The 20,455-nt window shown below is 49.5% G+C and overlaps 4 protein-coding genes across 4 annotated transcripts; all 4 read left to right on the plus strand.

Annotated features, from left to right (window-relative positions):
- Nucleotides 1-393: 393 nt before the first annotated feature.
- Nucleotides 394-1,601, plus strand: CC1G_05070 (hypothetical protein; the record flags this gene model as incomplete). The annotated part of the gene is made up of 3 exons (XM_001836025.1): nucleotides 394-725; nucleotides 783-1,095; nucleotides 1,155-1,601. 3 exons carry the CDS (start codon nucleotides 394-396, stop codon nucleotides 1,599-1,601), a joined length of 1,092 nt encoding a protein of 363 aa, XP_001836077.1.
- A 2,307-nt stretch (nucleotides 1,602-3,908) lies between these two features.
- On the plus strand, nucleotides 3,909-5,067 carry CC1G_05071 (hypothetical protein; the record flags this gene model as incomplete). The annotated part of the gene is made up of 4 exons (XM_001836026.2): nucleotides 3,909-3,947; nucleotides 4,322-4,418; nucleotides 4,668-4,975; nucleotides 5,044-5,067. The coding sequence occupies 4 exons, from the start codon at nucleotides 3,909-3,911 to the stop codon at nucleotides 5,065-5,067; spliced, it is 468 nt and encodes a 155-aa protein (XP_001836078.2).
- An 8,060-nt stretch (nucleotides 5,068-13,127) lies between these two features.
- CC1G_15059 (PIF1 protein) lies at nucleotides 13,128-19,192 on the plus strand (the record flags this gene model as incomplete). Its single annotated transcript, XM_002910679.1, has 11 exons — nucleotides 13,128-13,481; nucleotides 13,602-13,653; nucleotides 13,678-16,947; nucleotides 16,986-17,611; nucleotides 17,658-17,795; nucleotides 17,852-17,935; nucleotides 18,047-18,187; nucleotides 18,245-18,393; nucleotides 18,480-18,532; nucleotides 18,583-18,806; nucleotides 18,854-19,192. 11 exons carry the CDS (start codon nucleotides 13,128-13,130, stop codon nucleotides 19,190-19,192), a joined length of 5,430 nt encoding a protein of 1,809 aa, XP_002910725.1.
- A 284-nt stretch (nucleotides 19,193-19,476) lies between these two features.
- Nucleotides 19,477-20,453, plus strand: CC1G_15060 (hypothetical protein; the record flags this gene model as incomplete). Its single annotated transcript, XM_002910680.1, has 3 exons — nucleotides 19,477-19,972; nucleotides 20,024-20,321; nucleotides 20,369-20,453. 3 exons carry the CDS (start codon nucleotides 19,477-19,479, stop codon nucleotides 20,451-20,453), a joined length of 879 nt encoding a protein of 292 aa, XP_002910726.1.
- Nucleotides 20,454-20,455: the final 2 nt, after the last annotated feature.

The raw sequence follows: 20,455 nt of genomic DNA on the forward strand, positions 1-20,455 counted from the left end.
TTTCTTTACGATCTGAACTGGTATTGGCCGCTACGCATGCCCCGAATTGCTGGGGTCGACATCCGCCCATGGCTTTCAGCTTCTCCAGGGAGCTCCAGGTCGCCGACCAAATAGGCGCGTTGCTTAGTCATGTACAGTGGGCAGCTTTCCCTCTTCCTGTCCTCGACGCTCGTTGGCTCCGGAGTTTTAAACAGCAACTTGGCGATAGAAATGCAGCTGTGCTGCTGTGAAAGCCTGACCTACAAAGCCAGAGATTCTGCTGTTAAGTTCCAACTAAATGTGTGGAAGCCCGTCTCTGTTTCATCACCAATGTGTGGCTGTGACAGCAATATAAACTCTTTTTGACGCGACGTCGACGTCGAACCCCCAGGAGAACGAGAAAACACGAAGACGATGGCGAAAGAAACACGCAGTGCAAAACGGAAAAGGGGCGAATCGACTACTGCAGAAGCGTTGACGGCTACCACCAGTGAACCTGCCAGCGTCAACATCCAACGATCCCAACAAGTCTGGTACGATGACGGAAACGTTATTCTCCAGGTCGAAAACCGCCAATTCAGAGTTCACAAAAGCATCCTCTCGAAACATTCGCCGGTGCTTCGAGACATGTTCTCGATGCCGCAACCGGATGGCCAGCTAAAGGAAGACTGTCCGGTTGTCGTGTTGGAACACGATTTGGCGAAGGAGTGGGAGCAGGTGCTGGCGCTCATTTATGATGGATTCAGGTACCCATTTCGTAGAGGGTGTATGTATTGTCAACTGAACGCTGCATATGTGTCCAGGGAGGTGAAATATGGAGTAAAACTCTGGTTCTCGGAGATACGCTCCATCCTGTCCCTCAATCACAAATATGACTTGCCTTCTCTTCGTGAAGAGGCACTTTCTCGGCTGAAACTCGAGTATCCCCTCGGTCCAGGGTTCGAGGAGGAAAACGCGGTGAAGGAATTTGGGGAGCGCGATAAGAGCATGGAATTGGACAATCACACTTCGATGTGGGATGTGGTGAATATGGCCACCAAGTATCGGCTCGAGCGATGGCTCCCTGCTATCTATCTGCAGGCTTTGATGCAGCGAGATGACGACGAGGCTCTCACCGTACGTTTTCACGGCATTTCATACCACGGCTTCTGACGCACCAAGCTTTCCCGAGAAAGACTCTGATTTTCGACGGTACCGTAGCCAAAGACGGGACGACGACGACACAACTCGAACCGGCGATACAGAGACTCCTTCTGAAGGCGCGCGACAGATTTCGGAAAGTAATGAAGGACGAGGTCTTTAATTACTTGTCGAATGAACGTGTCATCCCCGGCAACGCCTGCCCTCAACCCAAACGATGTGCGCTAGCACAAGCAGGACTTCTGCGGGAAACATGGGGCCAAGGCCCGACAGTCTCCTCGGTTTTTGCTCTATCGGAGCCAGACGTTGGCAAGCTTTGCCCCGCTTGTTCGAAAGCTGCCAAGTGTACCTTCTGGAAAGCGAGGGTGGAGTTGGTCAAGAAGTTGCCTGCGATGTTTGATCTCCCTCTTTGGGAACAGTTGAAGGAATACGAAGGACAGGTCGCCGAGGATGAGGAAGGGAATAACCAGAATAACCAGTGACATTGTGTGAGTGCCAGTGTGATTAGTGTCAGCCAGGTCGAACTGAATTCTTCGTAGTCGTTGTTGAGGTGTGTGGGTGCCATCCTGGTGGTGGTATGAATTTGGGATCTCGTCTAGGCGTATTGGGATGAATGACTTGGATTTGGTCACTACCTTGTTTCTTCTGGACAGACATATTGGTACATTAGACTCCCTGTTAAGGTATTGTTATTGTGTACAATCTTAATTCCCGGTACTTTAGTACTGGGTCTCCATCTCATCCATTCCAAAAAACTTTCCCCGATCAACTCGAAAATGTGCTCGGCTAATGCCGGTCTTTTTATAGAAATATGTACCCATGGATGTGAAACCATGATATCATCCCTTCATCTCCACATTGTCGTTTCATCTGTTCGTTTTCAATGGCCGTATCCTTCGCCGGTCAACAAATCTCTGCGGCATGTTGTCCTCGTCTTGGTTGTTCTCTGGTGACGCCCGCGTTCGCAGCTACTATTCGTCTTCACTCGTCGTCTTCTTTTACATATTCCTATTCCATCGGGTCGTCCGCTATAACGACACTTTGTCAGCCTCGAGTGCGTTCTTCATTAGACTATGATTTCGTTCTTGGTTCGGATTGCTTTCGCCAAATAACATCGGCAGGTTTACCTATTCATTTGCCTATTTCTGATGAATATGATGATGTCGATTATCGGCAATTACCTGCCGTTTTTCCCCTTCATAGTAGTCCCTCCGTGCCCACAACGCAAACAACACCTCCTTTGCCTTCATGGCAGTATCCTTCGCCTTCACGGCCAATGACTACACCTGCAATGCATGACGTCTCGTCTTCATCGTCTTCCGTATCATGTCGAAGTTATACTACATCGGATGATATTGGTTTCCATCAATGTTGTCGATCTTTGCGAGGCAAGGAATCAACCGGTCTTTTCGCTTCGCCTTATGAGCCGGATATAGATAGATTAAGTGGACTTCTACGCCTACATGGCATTAAAGGTAACTTCGATACTACCAGCGCGATCGAATTAAGAAGTACTTATATAAGGCACATCTTCACTGGAGATTGCGTAAATCCTTTTCAGTCTTCTCAACCAGATGGATGCAAGGTATTCGCTAGTGGCTTTCGGAATGCATCTGATATTTGTTTCCGTCTATTTCAATATATGGGTTCATGTACAGTCGAAGACATTGATACTAATAAACTACATATCATCGCATCCTGTTTAGAATTTCGTATGCAAAGTTCTACTAGGAACTATAGACGTCGTCTACAAGGACTTTTTCTACGAGAATGTTATAGATTTGGATCGACATCTTCATTGTCGCCTTTTGTATCACTAGATCCTATTCACGTCATCAAAGACTTTAAGAAACATTCAGGCCTATATTGGAAGGAAATATTGCGTTCTCATGGGATTGAACTCCACCAAACAGATAATTCGGTTAATGGCTATCGGCGCTTATTTATCAATCATATTGTATGCGGCGCATGTAACGATAGTGAACCTCGATTTCCTGGATGTTTAGCAATGAACTCAACTGTTGACGAACGTTGTAGTCCTCGTGAGTCTCTTGATCAGACTACTGAAATTCGAGCTCGTATATATCTACGAAACTTACTTTCTCTTTTTAAAAGTCACATGAAAGTAGACGGTCTTCGCGAACTCCTTAATCAACTGCATTTGGCGTACCAACCTAGGGACCCCATTCATCGCCTGCAGTCTATACTTTATGATTACATTCAACGACTGCAGTCCGAATTAGAGGTTTCTTCTCGTCGTTGTAATTCCAATTCATGGCCGCCTAAGGTACCTCAATCGGTCAAAGACGACTGTATTCAAAAATTTCGGGAAATGACGAGCACTGCTGCTTTACAAACCCGGACATGCGCTTCCTGTGCATCTCAATATTCGACTGATACTATGTTCGATGTATTGGCTTCCGATCTTGACTTCAGTTGTTTCCTTTCACCTGAAGCAAGGTTTCAAAAAGGATCTGCTGTACCCGTCGATCCGTCATACTCCATACCTGAAGAAGCTAAAAGTTCACTTTATGGCTTTCATTCTCAACCACACGTATTATTACATCGCGACGGCGTACAAGTTGATCATCACAATCGATTCATCATTCGCCTTTGTAGGGAATGTAAGTTTAGTTCGTCTAAAGGTAAGGTTCCTCCTCTCGCCATGGCGAATCACAATTTTATTGGAACCTGTCCATCCGTTTTGGAAGATCTTTCTGTCGTTGAGGAAGCTATGATATCCAAGTGTCGTTCAAAATGTTGGGTTATTCAACTGTCGGAAGAGGATCATGACCGTAGTGGAACTGCGTCTCAACGGGGTCTCAAAGGTAACATTATTATTTATCCTCAATCTCCTTCGTCTGCCGCCCGAGTTTTACCCCCTACTATAGACGAAATGACCAAACCGATTTGCGTTGTTTTCGTTGGTAATACATTACCTTCCAAAGAATGGTTGTTGCAGAAAGCTAAACCTCTGGCCGTTAGACCACAACGAGTTCGTGACGCTTTAAGTTGGTTAAAGGTTCACAATCCATTGTATAATGACGTTGACATTGATTATAATCGTTTAAATGGACTTCCCGAAGATTACATTTTACCCGTTGACATTCATCACTATACAAATACATCTGCTGTAGAGGGACTTACATCGCGTTACGATACCACCGACTCCACTAACGAATCAATAGCACGTATTAACCAGGTTTTGTTCGATAAATCTGTTATACCTGATTTAAGCTCTGAATCCTCGGCAAAAGAGATGAGAAATGCCGCGTTGGAGCATATGAAAGAAAGGGACGGTGCGTTCGTTCCTTTACCACATGAGGAACGGCCTTCGAACGAATATAACGATCCTTACCTATTTCCTAATTTATACCCGACACTCTTTCCTTGGGGTTTAGGTGGTTTTGAGCATCCGAAACGTACGACAACGGTATCTATGAAGCGGCATGTTCGTCACAATTTTTCTTCTAACCAACTAGGCTTTCGAGAGCATAATTCTTACCTTTTCACTGTTTTTAACATTCTTCAACGTCGTCGTATTCTAGTAGATACTTCTGTCCGCGTAAAAAAACGAAACTTTGCAGAAATTGCCTGTCAATGGAATGGCATCAGTTCCGGAGCGATACATATCGTCACCGAAAAGCTTGGAAATAGCGATTTCTTTCACCCTCTCACCGATGAAGAACGAGCAATCGCCAGATTACTTCAAGAAGTCAACGTCGTTACATCGCACGTTCCTGGGTCGAACGCATCTAAAGTAAAAATGAGGAATGAGATTCGCGCAATGATGATTGAGAAAGGCCTACCATCTTTTTATATCACTCTTAATCCCGCCGACGTATTCAATCCAATCGTAAGGATAATCGCCGGCGAAGATTTCGATGTAGACGCAATGACTGATAACGATGTGTCTGATTTCAGATCTCAGTCATGGTTAATTGCTAAAAATCCATATGCAGCTTCCACTTTTTTTCATAAATATTTGACGGCTTTCTTTAGTTGTTTGCTAAATTATGACAAAGGGAAACACGAACAAGAGTTGGGTGTATTAGGACGTTGTGCTGGTTATTATGGATGTGTTGAAGCGCAGGGCCGTGGATCTTTACATTGTCATATGCTCGTCTGGATCAAAGACTCTATGGATCCCAACACGTTAAAAGACAGGTTGTTAGGAAGCGAGGATTTCCGTCGCGAAATGACCACTTACTTGGATGATACCATATCGTCCGAAGTTCCTGTTGATCCATTGCCTTCACTAAATAATTCATCTTCGCCGAATAAAGGTTGCTATGCTCGACCGTTAAATCCATTTCAATCAAGTAAGGTTGATCGTCAGCATGATATGCACTACCTCACCAAACGATGTCAGATTCATGAACACAACGCTACGTGCTATAAATATTGGAAAGGTCCTGGCGATAAAAAGGAGTGTCGGTTTCAAATTAAACCCGAACGTATGTATCCGGAAACTTACATAGATTCAGAAACCGGGGAGATTTGCCTTCGTTGTTTAGATGGCCTTGTAAACCACTTCAATGACACCATCCTCGAATGCATGCGGTGTAATATGGATATCTGTTAGACTCTACGGAACTGCGGAGTCTGCGGAGTCGAAGGGACCTTGGCCTCAACGTATTGCGTTGTGCCCACGCTGGTGGTATATGGTCCAACCCGAAAGGAGAGGGGAGGAGAGGGAGAGAAAGACGCGCCTTGCGGCGGAAGACGAGTAGAGAGAGGAGAGAGCCTTGCGGAGCGGAATCAGGAGCACTGTGCGGATATGCGGAGTTATGCGGAAAGCTCTAGCAAGCCTGAAAGGCTCAAGACTGGACAGAGGGGAAGTTCTGTATAAGTCTGATTCGAGATTCCGGATGAGTATCTACTACAGAAATCTAGCTAGCTTATATATCTGTAGATACTCTGGATATACTCTGGGATAAGTCTGGGACAAGAGAAGAAACTGAGTCATAAGAAATGCGGAATACTGCGGAATGCGAAAGGGATGAGTAAGACAATTCCAAAGAACAATAGAAAAGCAAAGGATGAAGTCGTAGAGAAGCACAGAGGGTCACATGCAGAATCTGGGCGCCTAGAGGGCGGTTACGAGGTTTCTCCGCACGGTCCGCACCGGCCCTCAGTTGCGGGCCGTGTCGGTCCGCTGGTACTTGCGGGCTGCGGACTTGCGGATGCGGACATCCATAGAGCGGACACATGCGGGGAGTCCGCATGTGCAGGAGTGGGATGGAGGTGCGGAGATGTGGGAGATGCGGGATGCGGAGAGATGATGGCGAGTGCGGGGATGCGCGGGGTCATGCGGGATCATGTGGGACTGTGCGGGGGGTGTGGGTCAAGGCTGGTGGGTTGTGGGTAGATGTGGGTGGATGTTTGAGACCCTAACAGTACCTCCCTGTTAAGGCCGAGCCCTCGAGGCTTGTGTTAGGACTCGGTCCATGCACAGAATCTGATGTCCGCATTTTGCAACTTGGCATCATCAGCATGCTTGTGACTCTGCGGTGCGCTTGCGGAGAAGTGAAAAAATAATTTCTTGTCCTCTTGAAGTGGAAATGGGAAGTGCGGACAGGAAATGAAAGTGAGGAAAAAGAAGCGGAGGTAAAGGAGAAATTGAAGCATAATGTGCGGAGTAAGGGAAGGCATAGTGGAGCGGAAGAAAATGAAAACAAGTGGAGTAAGTGGAGTAAGCGAGAATATCAAGAAGAGAGGAATGCGGAACAGGAAAAAGGTCAAACAGGTAAGACATAGAGGAATGGAGGAAGCATAGAGAGGAAAGGAGTAATGCGGAACCACAAATTGTAGAGAAAGAAGCGGAAAAAACAGGATGCGGAAAATTGCGGAGAGCGGAGAAAGACAAAAGTAGAACTTAGAAAAATAAAAGGATACAAAGGTGAAGAAGAAATGCGGAGTCAATTGCGGAATGGCGGGGGAATGCGGTGGAATCACCAATGAGGACCAGGCTTGTCTGGGTACCTCTTGTGGAACTCTCCAACGATCTCTTGGGCGTGTTCAAGCTCTGTGGCAAGGAGCCAGCTTCGTTCCTCGTCCGTATTCTCGTATCCGCGCCACCGCACTTCGTAGAGGAGCTTGCAATGTTTGCGGCGACGATCCAATTTGGAGTCGAGGATCTCCGCAATCTCGTATTCAAGTTCCCCATCCACCTCGATTGGAGGCGGAGGCGGTTCGTGGCGTTGCGGAATCTGAGAGGTGTAATGCGGTTCGAGCATTGAGACGTGGAAGACGGGGTGAACAGCGCGGAGAGAGTCGGGGAGGCGGAGAGTGTAGGAAACCGTTCCAACTTGGGCAATGATCTCGTAAGGGCCAAAGTATCGTTCCGAGAGCTTCTTGGTAGGTCTGGTTGTGCGGAAGAACTGGGCCTTGACGAAAACTCGGTCGCCCACCTTGAAGTCTGGCGGAGGTAAGCGCTTTTGGTCCGCATAGCGGCGTGCGGACTCCTGCGCGCTGGCGATACTGGTGCGGAGGTGTTCGTGGAGCTCCTGCAGGTCGACCGCAAAGTCGCGGGCTGCGGAACTCGCAAGATCGCGTTCAGGGTGAACAGAGATGTTCGGATGATAACCCTTATTGGCGAAGAATGGCGAAACACCAGTTGTGGCACTAGGCGCATTGTTGTACGCAAACTCCCGCAAGTGGGAGGGAGTTCATGCCAGTTGTCCTGCTGGGTAGTTACAGTAGGTCCCGCAAATACTGCTCAAGCGTCTGGTTGACCCGCTCTGTCTGTCCGTCTCCTTCTGGGTGATAGCCGGATGTGAAGTGGAGCTTCATGTCCAGGGCTTCCCCCAAACTGCGGAAGAAGTGGGAGACGAATTCGGAGCCGCGGTCGGAGGTTACATGGCCAGGAACACCATGTTTGGAGAAGACGTGGAGCACAAACAGTCGCGCAAGCTCTGCGGAGGTGAGGCGGGAGTCTGTCGGAACAAAAATGGCTTGTTTGGACAGTCTATCCACCACCACCAAGATATCTGTGTATCCGCCGGATGCCGGGAGCTGTTCGATGAGATCCATCGAAATGGAGTCCCAGGGGCGGAGCGGAATAGGCAGGGGTTTCAGCAAACCATAAGGCTTGTGACGCGGAGACTTGTTGCGCTTGCAGACTGTGCAGGAGCGGACGTAGTCCCCAACGAAAGTGCGGAGTTCCGGCCAGACATAGTCGCGGCGCACCAGCTCAATCGTCTTGTTCTTGCCGTAGTGTCCCGCAAGCGGATGGTCGTGTTTGAGCTGAAGTACGCGGAGGCGGAGTGCGGAGTCGTGCGGAACGTAGATGCGTCCGTCCTGGCGGAGTATACCATCTGCGGAGAGAGTCCAGCGAGGGTTGGAAGGTGTGGGGAGGTGTTTGGAAGCGATTTCTTTCGTGGAGTAAGCAGCCTTGATGTCCTTGAGGAGCGCTCCCTCATCAACTACGATCGATGCGCGGAGTGCGGGGAGCATGATCGAAGTTGCGCGGAGCGATGCGGACAGCTGCTCATTGGTGAAGATGGGTCTGAAGTTGTGGGGATTGACTGACGCGTAGTCACTACCTCCCTGTTTAAGGTAGACGTCCCAACGTCTAGTGAGGGCATCGGGCTTCGTCCCCAGCTTTCCAGGGCGAAAGCGGATGACAAGGTTGAACTGGGAGAGATACTCCGACCAGCGCGCTTGCCTGCGGGTGAGGACCTTGGAAGTGGCGAAATATTCCAAGTTCTTGTGGTCCGTCATCACATTCACAGGCTCCGCAGATCCCTCGAGGTAATGCCTCCAAATCTTGAAGGCCTCGAAGATAGCCAGGAGCTCCTTGTCGTGGACGTCGTAGTTGAGCTCCGCAGCTTGGAAAGTGCGGGAATGGAATGCGACGGGGTGGATTTCGCCAGAGTCGAGTTGTTGGGACAGGATGGCGGCAAGGGCGTAGTCAGAGGCGTCAGTTTCCACAATCAGGGGTCGGTCGGGTTGCCAGTGCACCAGGATGGGTGCGGAAGTGAATGCGGACTTGAGGGTTTCAAATGCGGAACGTGCGGAGTCGCCGAACACGAAAGGGGTGTCTTTGCGGGTGAGGCGGGTAAGCGGAACAGTGATGTCGGAGTAGTTATGGATGAAGCGTCGATAGAAGTTGGCAAAACCGAGGAAGGACTGTATATCCTTCACAGAGCGCGGTTCAGGCCAGTCCTGGATGGTCTTGGTCTTGTCCGCAGACATAGTGAGGCCTGCAGGCGACAAGATGTAACCCAAGTATTCCACGCGCTCCGCATGAAATTCGCATTTCTTTGCGGAGGCGAAGAGACCATGCTTCCGCAAGCGGCGGAGGACTTCCTTGACGTGCTTGCGATGATCCTCCATGTTGTCGGAATAGATGAGGATATCATCCAGGTAGACGATGACACTGACATCAACCATGTCCGCAAAGATATCGTTCATGAATCGCTGGAATGCGGAGGGCGCATTGGTCAGCCCAAAAGGCATCACCAGCCATTCATACGACCCATAACGTGTGCGGAATGCGGTCTTCCACTCATCCCCGTCCGCAATGCGGACTAAGTGGTAGGCATGCTTCAGGTCAATCTTGGTGTAGACCTTCGCGCGGCCGGGTGCGTCGAGGAGATCGGAGATCAGCGGAAGCGGATAGCGATCTTTCTTGGAGATGCGGTTGAGTCCGCGATAATCGACGCAAAGGCGGAGCGATCCATCCTTCTTCTTGACAAAAAGGATGGGAGCGCCTAGGGGAGAGTTGGAGGAGCGAATGAAACCAGCCCGCAAGTTCTCTTCAAGGAACTCGCGGAGTGCGGAGGTCTCCGCAGGAGACAGGGAGTAGAGACGACTCGGTGGAAGCGGAGCGGCAGCGTCAAGCTCGATCTTGAGGTCGTAGGATCGATGCGGAGGCAAGGTGTAGGCCTTGGCATTGCTGAACACGTCGGCAAACTCGTGGTATTCCTCTGGAACAGAGGAGAGGTCGACGAGTTCCGCATCAACTGCTGCGGCGCATGCCCGCACCACATTGTCGCTCTTGGAAAGGGAAATGGAAAAGGAGTGTGAGCCACGCATCGCGGATGCGCGGCGGAAAGCGGCTGCATTGACAAAAGAAATTGGAACTGGATTGCTGGTGAATGCGCAAGGAGGGGAAGTGGGCGGAGCACTAGGCTCCGGTGCGGAGAGAGGCGGAGGGATGCTGGAGGTTGCGGAGGTCTCGACGTTTGCGGCGGCGAGTGAGCTCAATGCGGAGGAGTTATCGGATGATTCGAACGAGAGTATCTGGCCTCTGCGCCAATCAATCAACGGATTGTAACGGGCAAGCCAGTTGTGTCCTAGAACCAACGGATACAGGGCATCCAGGGTTGTGATGAAGCACTTGATATGGAATTCCTCGCCTGAGGAGATGCGGAGCGTGATGTCCGCAGCTTGCGATAACCAGCGCGAAATGGTTCCATCGAGGAGTTTAAGCGGAACAGGCGGAATGTCATAGAATTCGATATCATGCTTGGATACAAATGCGGAGTCGATAAAACAGTCCGTACAACCCGAATCAATCAAGGCGCGGAGTTCAGCAGAGTCCAGAGAGGAGGAATGAGTGGGGATGCGGAGAATTGAAAAGAGAATGGAAAGAGCATTGGGATCAGAGAGGGCTGCCGCATTTAGTCGGACCTCAAGCCTTTCTGCGGCGGAGACGCAGCCCTGAGGGAAAGGCGAGGTCACAGGGCTGCTCAGTGATTTCCCGACTGAGGGGAGTCGGAAATCTGCGGAGCGGACGCGTTGGCCCTGCGGGCACGGCGGGTGCGCGGGCAGTCCGCTGCGCGATGTCCTGAGGCAGCACAGACAAGGCAAAGGTTGTTCCGCATGCGATGTTCGCGCTCCTCAGGGCGGAGGCGACCATTAGCGTCCAGGTTGTTGTTCCAAGGGCGCTGCTGACCACCGCCCTGACGGTTGTTGCGGTTGCCGCCTCCAGGAGAGTTAGCGGAGGAGGCGGAGGGCGCGGACGTGGAAGCGTGCGGAGCGGAGGGTTGCCGTTCTTGCGGACGGCGGAAATTGTTGCGGGAATGATGGTGACGAGAGTGGTTGTTGCGGAAGTGTGAGGGGGCGGAATGATGCGGAGTGGAGCTGGAAGAGGAAGGACCAGGACCACCGGAGGGGTGATTGTTGCGGGGGTGCGGAGCAGGGTTGGATCCGCGGTTGGTGGTGCGGAGTGCGGCCTGCTCCTTTTTGATCTCCTCCTGGCGATCCAGGTAGCGCTCGTCGATCTTGAACACCTCAACCTGGAGGTCCGCAAGGGTTGCGGGGTTCTCCCGCTTGGAGAGCTCGTTCTTGATGCGGTCGAGGAGTCCATTGTAGTACTGGTCGCGGAGCGGCTCCTCATTCCAGTTGATCTTCGCCGCAAGCTGATTGAAGGCCGAGATTAGTCACATGGTATGGCGCGCCCGGTCATTTTGAGCGCCTTGAGCTTGCGGGTGGCGTCCTTGATGGGGTCCATTGGGTCCAAACACGCGGATCAGTTCGTCCTTCCATGCGCGGAAGCTCTGGAACCAATCCGGGACGCGAGCGTCTCCGCGCGCGCGGGCGGCCGCAATCTTGTCGCCAAAGTAGGCATAGGCGTCGCCCTTGAGGTAGGTGAGGGCTGTTGCGACGCGGTCCGCATCGTCGCGGAAGCCGTCCTGGTACCTCCCGAAGTAGAGGGTGAGCTGGGTGATGAAGTTGTCGAGTTTGTCGGGGTCCTCCCCATCGAAGGGTTCAGGGGGTCGTGCCTTGGGGCCCTCGTGCGGCCTTGTGAGTGCGGCCTCCATGGTCCGCGCGAGGCGGCGGTTGGTCCGCGTGAGGCCGGCGAGGAGCCGACTGAGGAGTTGCGGAACATCTGGTTCGTCGTCCGCATCGGAGTCAGATGAATCCGAGCTGTCATTTCCATCGTCCGCAGGGCCGCCGGGTGGACCGCCGGGTGGGGGCCCTCGATTCGGCTGAGGAGGGCGACCCGGGCCCTGAGGTGGTCCGTCTCCGCCCTGCGGAGCGTCTGCGGGCGGCTGCCCGTCATCCGAGCCTGGAGGGTCTCCACCCCCGACAGGCGGAACAGCAGGGGGTTCGTACGGCGGAGCGGGGTCGTTGGAGCCTCCCGCAACCGCGTTTGAAGCGGTGCGGAGGGGCGCGGGCGTGACATAGGATAGGTCCGCCGATGCGGACGGTTCATCGACTGTTCTCCCCTCGCCGGAAAACGGGAGTAAGGCGGCGGTGACTGTGGCCTCCTCTCCGCGTTCCTGCGCTGACTGCGAGGAGAGTCCGCCGGGAAATTGCGGAGTGTTTGCGGAGGCGGTCCGCGTCTGGACCTGTGTTGCCATCGGGTTTCGGTAGACAGAGGCCGATGTAGCGGGCCCAAGGAAGGTTGCGGGCGGACCCCAGATTGGCTGCTCCTGGGGCCGCGGGGCGTCAGGTTGGCGGAAGTTGGGTGAGAAGGGGTTGTGGAGGGGGTCGTCGATGACAGGCGGGTGTCGGAGATGGTGTGTAGAAATCGAGTAGGAAAACTCCGGAGGGGTTTGCGGACGTTGGAACACAATAGAGTAGTTAGTGCTCCTGGTGCGCATACCACAGCGTGCGGATCCGGAATCTACTGTTAGACTCTACGGAACTGCGGAGTCTGCGGAGTCGAAGGGACCTTGGCCTCAACGTATTGCGTTGTGCCCACGCTGGTGGTATATGGTCCAACCCGAAAGGAGAGGGGAGGAGAGGGAGAGAAAGACGCGCCTTGCGGCGGAAGACGAGTAGAGAGAGGAGAGAGCCTTGCGGAGCGGAATCAGGAGCACTGTGCGGATATGCGGAGTTATGCGGAAAGCTCTAGCAAGCCTGAAAGGCTCAAGACTGGACAGAGGGGAAGTTCTGTATAAGTCTGATTCGAGATTCCGGATGAGTATCTACTACAGAAATCTAGCTAGCTTATATATCTGTAGATACTCTGGATATACTCTGGGATAAGTCTGGGACAAGAGAAGAAACTGAGTCATAAGAAATGCGGAATACTGCGGAATGCGAAAGGGATGAGTAAGACAATTCCAAAGAACAATAGAAAAGCAAAGGATGAAGTCGTAGAGAAGCACAGAGGGTCACATGCAGAATCTGGGCGCCTAGAGGGCGGTTACGAGGTTTCTCCGCACGGTCCGCACCGGCCCTCAGTTGCGGGCCGTGTCGGTCCGCTGGTACTTGCGGGCTGCGGACTTGCGGATGCGGACATCCATAGAGCGGACACATGCGGGGAGTCCGCATGTGCAGGAGTGGGATGGAGGTGCGGAGATGTGGGAGATGCGGGATGCGGAGAGATGATGGCGAGTGCGGGGATGCGCGGGGTCATGCGGGATCATGTGGGACTGTGCGGGGGGTGTGGGTCAAGGCTGGTGGGTTGTGGGTAGATGTGGGTGGATGTTTGAGACCCTAACAATATCAAGTTCATTGGCTCAGGTACGGCTGCTAAAGCTGTATTGTATTATATCACTGATTATATCACTAAGTCGCAGCTCAACACTCACGTTGCATACGCCGCCCTTGAAGTCGCCGTAACAAAACTTGGTGAGTTTGATCCCTCGGAAACAGACGTCGTATCGCATTCCAAAGCGTTGTTACGAAAATGCGCATTTTCTTTACTAAGTAACCAAGAGCTTTCCGCCCAACAAGTGATGAGTTATCTTATGGAATACGGCGATCATTATACTAGCCATACCTTTCGAGGATTCTACTGGCCTGCTGCCGTAAAAGAGGTTTCTTCTTCTGATTCTAACAACGAACAGGATACCGACTTTGTTGTAAGCGAAGAGGAGACGTTCATCGATGTATCCAAGTCGGGAAATCTTATACAAAAATGTGCTTACCTTGAAGATTATATCCACCGCCCTACCACTCTCCATTCGTTCAATTTATGGGATTTCCTGTCACAATTCGAAAAAATTCGAACTGCTACTACAGCCGAGAAGAAGATGCCAAAATATAAGCGACATCGATCTATTGCAGTCGATGACGATGACGTTTCTTCAGGCAGTGAATCCGATGAATCGAGTGAATACTCCTCCAGCGATATGAGCGACGACGAATTGTGTCCAGCGCCTAGAAGTAATAAGTTTTTCTTCAAAGACGGACATCGTCAGCATAATACACATCATCTGAGACGGCGTTCGGAACATCGTTATGTTATTCCACAACCAATAGGCCCTTCACTGCCTAGAAGAGATAAACCTGAGATCTTCGATCAATACAAATTGACGATGCTTACATTCTTCGTACCGTGGCATGATAGAGGAAGCATCGACACCCTTTTTTCGCCAGAAAGTACCCAATCGTATGATCTATTTGTTAACAACTGTACAGACCGAGTGAAATGGTTAATGTGTAACATGCAGTTGCTACATGAATGCAAGGACAGTAAAGATGACGATTACGCTCACCGTCGTGCTAGGGAACACAACACAATGCCCAGAGTTGTAGCACCTGATAACGCGACTAGCAACGATGATTGCAGTCAGTTAAATATGGACGAAATCGAACGAGAACTTGCTTTACAACACCTTCAAGAATTGGCCGCTACCACGTCAAATAACAGGTCGTCTCGTCGCCAAGCCGCGGACGACGCTTTGGAATCAATGAAATCCGGAGGTGTTTATAACAAACACGTTCAAAGTAGTCCAATCGAAGGCAATGAGTATAGGACCACAGATACATATCAAGAAGATGTATGGAAAGCAGAGTACGAACACCGTCGACGAAACTGGAAGCGATCTGTAGTTGAACAAGCCAAACATACCGCGCATCAAAGTAATTCAATTACCGCGAGCGCTAATCAAAATCAACTCGACGCTTTTGGTTCGTTATCGACTTCTGCGCCCGTACCTACCTATACATCACTTGACTTGGATCGAATGACATCTAATCAACTATCACAATTACTACATACGAGAAAAGAAATCATCGCTTCCAACTATTGCTTAAATGAAGCACAACAACGAGCTTATTATAAAATTGTTCAGTCCCATATATTTGCTGTAGAGGGTCGAAAACAGGGTCCCGTTCGTATGTTTTTAACCGGTCCCGGAGGAACTGGAAAATCGACTGTCATTAAGGCGATTACGGAGTTCTTTCGCTATAATCTTGAAGAACCCCATGTTCGTCTATGTGCGTATACAGGTGTCGCTGCTAAAAACATCGGTGGTATGACCCTCCACGCTGCTTTAAATTTAAATTTAAAACTGAGTTCTACATCTACTACTGTAAATCGAGACTTAATATCTTTGTGGGAAGGTATTGACTACCTTGTAATCGATGAAGTATCAATGATTGGGTGTAACACATTACGAAAAATTAGTGATTCTTTATGTGCAGCTAAGCAATCTAGCGCTCCTTTCGGTGGCATAAACATCATCTTCGCAGGTGATTTTGCGCAGCTACCACCCATAAAAGAAACACCATTATATTCACGGTTAAAGACTTGGAATGCTGCAAATTCGTGGTCGCAGGACGTTGTTCTTGGTAAACTATTATGGAATTCTATAGATACCGTCGTTCGACTTGACGAGGTTATGAGACAGGCTGGTGTTCGTCAACAAAGATTCGTTGAGTTATTGTCCCGTCTTCGTAAAGGCCAATGCACCATCGAAGACTACGAATTACTTCAATCAAGACGACTTTCTCGGCTACCAAATGAAGAAATACCAAGCGCTTTAGACACAGTTACATTAGTCACATCTAACGAAGAGAAAGATTTACTTAATGAGCAAGCAGTTAAAGAATTTAGTCGCACTACTAACAGACCTTTACACTGGTACTATGCATCGGATAAAATAGGCCAAAATACAGTCCAATGTTCAAGCGCTGTTACTGCGTCGTTAGTTAAATATTCCGGCAGTCAAGTCAAATACCGACTGACGAAATTACCTCTTGTAATAGGAATGCCGATAATGCTCGTTCAAAATTTCGATGTGGCCAGTGGCGTTGTCAATGGAATAATTGGAAAATTGAAAAAGATTCGCTATACGGTTGATGCGGAAGGATTTCGTCATTTGACGTCTTGTGTTTTGCACTCTGATAACGCGAATGCATCTGCTATGTCTTCACTAGAACAATATGATGTTCCATGTTTCGAAGACTCGGTGTCCATTTCCTTTAAAAATTTCTTCAGTGGCAAATCACTGAATGTAAGGAGAACTCAAGTACCAATCGTGCCCGCCTTTACGGTCACAACCCACAAAGCCCAAGGTCAAACTTTAGACCGCGCTTTTCTCGATTTAAGCGCTTGCACAGGTTCCGAAAATCCATATGTGATGTTATCGCGAGTGCGAACTCTAGATGGCGTATTTATCATAAAGGATTTTCCCTATTCCAAGATTACTTCTCGTCTTTCTGAAGACCTTCGGCATGAATTCAAAAGAATTGACGTTCTCAGCGACTATGGTGCTGGCATTGTTCATTCATCTGACGTTAATGAGTTTCATTCTCGATTCCTTGATCAGTTCAACAAATGCCTTCGACAAATCGATAACTTTGCATTCGACCGTGCAAACCATGATTCCTGCTATGTGGAAAAACAAACATGCCTTCGCAGTATCGAGGAACGACTTACTTCAATACCACTTCCTTCAATGCCTGCACTTCGTTCAAATGTTACTGTTCCGCCAAGAATCCCCATCAGTGACGTAATTAATGCTGGTGACGCTCCTATGGATGTCGACCGCCCCGGTGTTTCAACACCTGTTTCTCCGCTCCAGCAACCCTCCACTTTCGCTGCGGACAGAACAGAATCGTCGTCTATGTTTGGCATCGACGTGACACCCGCTCTAAAACGTTCAAGATACGAAACTTCTCACCCCAACAAGCGATGTAAAAACTAATAAAACGCGTGTCTACGCTTGTCCCAGCGATGCCCAATAGATCTCTAACTCTGCTGCTGCGTTCTCAGCCATTATTCTTCCCTCGAACTCGTCTTCACTTATCCATTCAGTGGCAACTGGCGAGAGCTACCAAATCTAATTATCAAGAACAACTCGGTATATTATTGCGTCGTATCCACTGCATCATGGCCACCGACATCCCAATGCTCGACTTTGATCCTAATCAAGAACGTCATTCGCCTGCCACTACAAATGCGACCACTACGAACGACGGCAATAACCATGCCACATCGGCGTCCGGTTCCTCCAATTTGACTAGAGAGTACGATCCTGGTTATTCAGGCAACGACGACCCTTACGAAGCCCGAAACTTACCCAACGGTCCGTATGAAACTTTAACCAAATGCATCGCGACCCCAGAAACACAGTCCGACTTTATTGCCTCTGGCGTCGTTCGTCCTAACGTCGACTATCGAGTCAGAGTGCGCCATGCCCGGCGCGCCGGAGGGTGGAACAAGTTCCAGTTCTACACTCCAAACGGCGACGAGGAAGAGTTCCGAACTTTGCTTTATGGCGAACTCAGCGATCGTCAAGCCGGTACTCGTATTGGCGCTATGGGCAATTTTTATACCGGTGGAAACGATAGCTCGAAGGTAGGCATCTATAACTTTCCGTAAACCATACGTTAACATAAATTAGAAAATCATCGACGGTACTAGCGTTAAGAACATATATTGTCTTCATCATCCTTCATCCGCCCCTCCCGCAATTCGAGTAGGATTCGACAATCAACTCAACGCTTTAAGCGCCATGGCCGACATGGTTGGCGAGTTATCGGTATGTATTTTCTACCAACTTCATTGCCTCATTAACGAATGACAATATATTCAAAGCACAAAGAAGTTGGTCCCGTCTCTGCTACTGCCCCCGATGGACATACTCCCATCATCAAATGTTCCGGCCCTCAAGTTTACAAGGTCCGTAAACTGCTTCGCATTTGGTACACTACTAATATACCCAAAGGATTGTAGCCGTGATCCCAAGCCATCCACTGTTGTTCAGAACACGACGACGCCTATCTAGTGAAGGACATGGGTTGGGCTGACCCTGTGGGTTGGTGGGTATGGGTCAGGTGGGTGTGGGTGTGGGTCACTTCTGCGGCACCCACACCTAACCCACCTGACCCACGGGTTACTGGAGTCTCAAGTGCCAATGGGAAAAATGCTTCTGTATGCAACTATTTTGACCTCAATTGCTCTTGTATTAATGCTATCTACTCTATTAAGTTAAATATTTATGTCCAATATCTATTTGTACTCCAATCACTCACAATTCCACTCTACCCATGCTTCCAAAACCCATGGGTTTCAGACCCACACCCACACCCACATAAACCCACGGAAACCCACACCCACACTCATGGGTATGGGTTTTGGTGGGTATGGGTGAGGGTCAGACCTGAGTGAGCCATGGGTGACCCATGTCCTTCACTACGCCTATCACCTTCGAATCTATTTCCAGCCTCCAAAGCTGTTCTTCCGCAAACAGAAACGATAAGGAGGATAAAACACGCGGTACGTATTACCATCTCTCTTCCCATCCATTACCTTTAATGGCTTCATAGACACCGCTAATATCGAAGAGGGGGCTTTATATCCTTGCCATTTCCTGCCTGACCACACTGGCAATCGATTCGATCATGTCTCTTCGGTTGTTCCCCAACCTCTTGTGTACGACATCAACGACGACCTCGTACCACCATGGTTGCTGTATACCGTTTTGAAGCCGGGAGTATTGGTCATGATCGAAGGCGTCCCAAGCGCCTGGGACATTCCTGGAGTCAAAACGGTAAGCTTCCGAAACCTTTTCACGATTACATGCTAAACTTTCAACAGACTCTTCAATTTAACGTCGATTCTGTCAAAGTCATAGGTTATTCAAACACGTCACCTCAAGAGCCTCCCATTATCCCAATTGGCCCTATGGAGGACAATAAACCACTGACAACTACCCAAAAACGAAGCTCCCATTTCGACGCTTTTAACAAGACCACCAAAAAACCCCGCGTCGAGGATAGCCCTGCCACCAATCGCCGATCAAATCTTCAAACCAACAGCGCCTTCTCCACTACGTCATCATCATCCAATTCTATCGCTTCCGCTTCGAACTCGACTGTTACTTCCAATAAGCCTTCAACCACGAAAGGAAAATCGAAAGCAGTTTCCCGAAAGTAATAGTAAACAGTTCTTTTCTTGTTTTTTGTCTTTATCTCAAATTCAATACTACAAAACCACGGCTCGTCCGATGTATACTATATTTTCATGACTACTAGTGTCTACCATACACATAGTCCATTTTCTCGTTCAAATAACCACACGTCGTCTCTAATCTTGTTTGAGTTGCTCCATCACCGAATCTGAAGTCGCCACCATATTGACGTCATTTGTTCAAAATGTCTAGCTTCTTTACGTATATTACCCCTTTTCGATGGCACTACGTTGCGTCCACGACGTCCACAATGTCTTTCCCCTACCATTCGCCTTTGTTCTCTAACCCCTCCGATCGCCGTAACTACGACCCGCTACGGTGGCAAGCGCTTCAAACTTTATGTGAATCGACTAATCATGTCGTCGATGACTTCGCGTTCAACAACCTCATACAATGCGACACCATCAACCCTGTACTTCTTCGAAACTACAGCTACCCGGAAGCTTACCATTGGACTGTCAACACCGCGCAAAATGTATCCACTATAGCTCTATTCGACTTTCCTGCAATGATGGTTCCTCTCGGGGAGCATAGCTCGTTGTCAACATACTTCGACTTCGACTTCGACCCTCAGAAATGGGATCTGGATCACGTTCTCAGCAGACGAGCTATTGTCGAATGTGGATTACTGGAGCAAGACGAATATGCTCCCTTTCCTTACATCGCTAAAAAGAGGTCCGCCGATATGATGGCGTTATTGCGGAAGGTGTACCAAACTACCGAGATGATCCCCGCCAATTCTGAAAGTACGTCGATTTCTAACTTGCAGTTATTTCTCTATTCCTAATTTATCCCAGCTATCGCAGTTCCCTTCTGGCGTTCGTATATCAATGGTCCAGATGTTTTCCGACTTGAAAGCAATCCCATGTTTGAGGTTCGACAACATGCATCCCCTTCGCCACTATTAACAGTTTCCGAACGTCATCTTCGCCACTTAACCGACAAATGCGATCTCTATCGATCAATTCGCAATCTCAACGTCGTATTCACGCCCCCTGAAGTCTTTTATTCCAATGGTTCTTTCCTCCATCCGAACGACTTCCTCACCGTCTTAAAGCCTAAAACAGTTGTCTGGATTTCAAGCGCTCTCTGCCGGTACATTCAATTTTGAATCTCTTAAACTCCCGCTAACATCGTCACAGCGTTCAAAACACCGACGGCATCGATCATTATAAACATCGTCTGCTTAAACTACATGTCGTACCTTCCAACCAGGTTTCCACTTGATC

The sequence above is a fragment of the Coprinopsis cinerea genome (assembly GCF_000182895.1).
Source record: "Coprinopsis cinerea okayama7#130 chromosome 8 map unlocalized cont3.8, whole genome shotgun sequence".
Taxonomy (NCBI): domain Eukaryota; kingdom Fungi; phylum Basidiomycota; class Agaricomycetes; order Agaricales; family Psathyrellaceae; genus Coprinopsis; species Coprinopsis cinerea.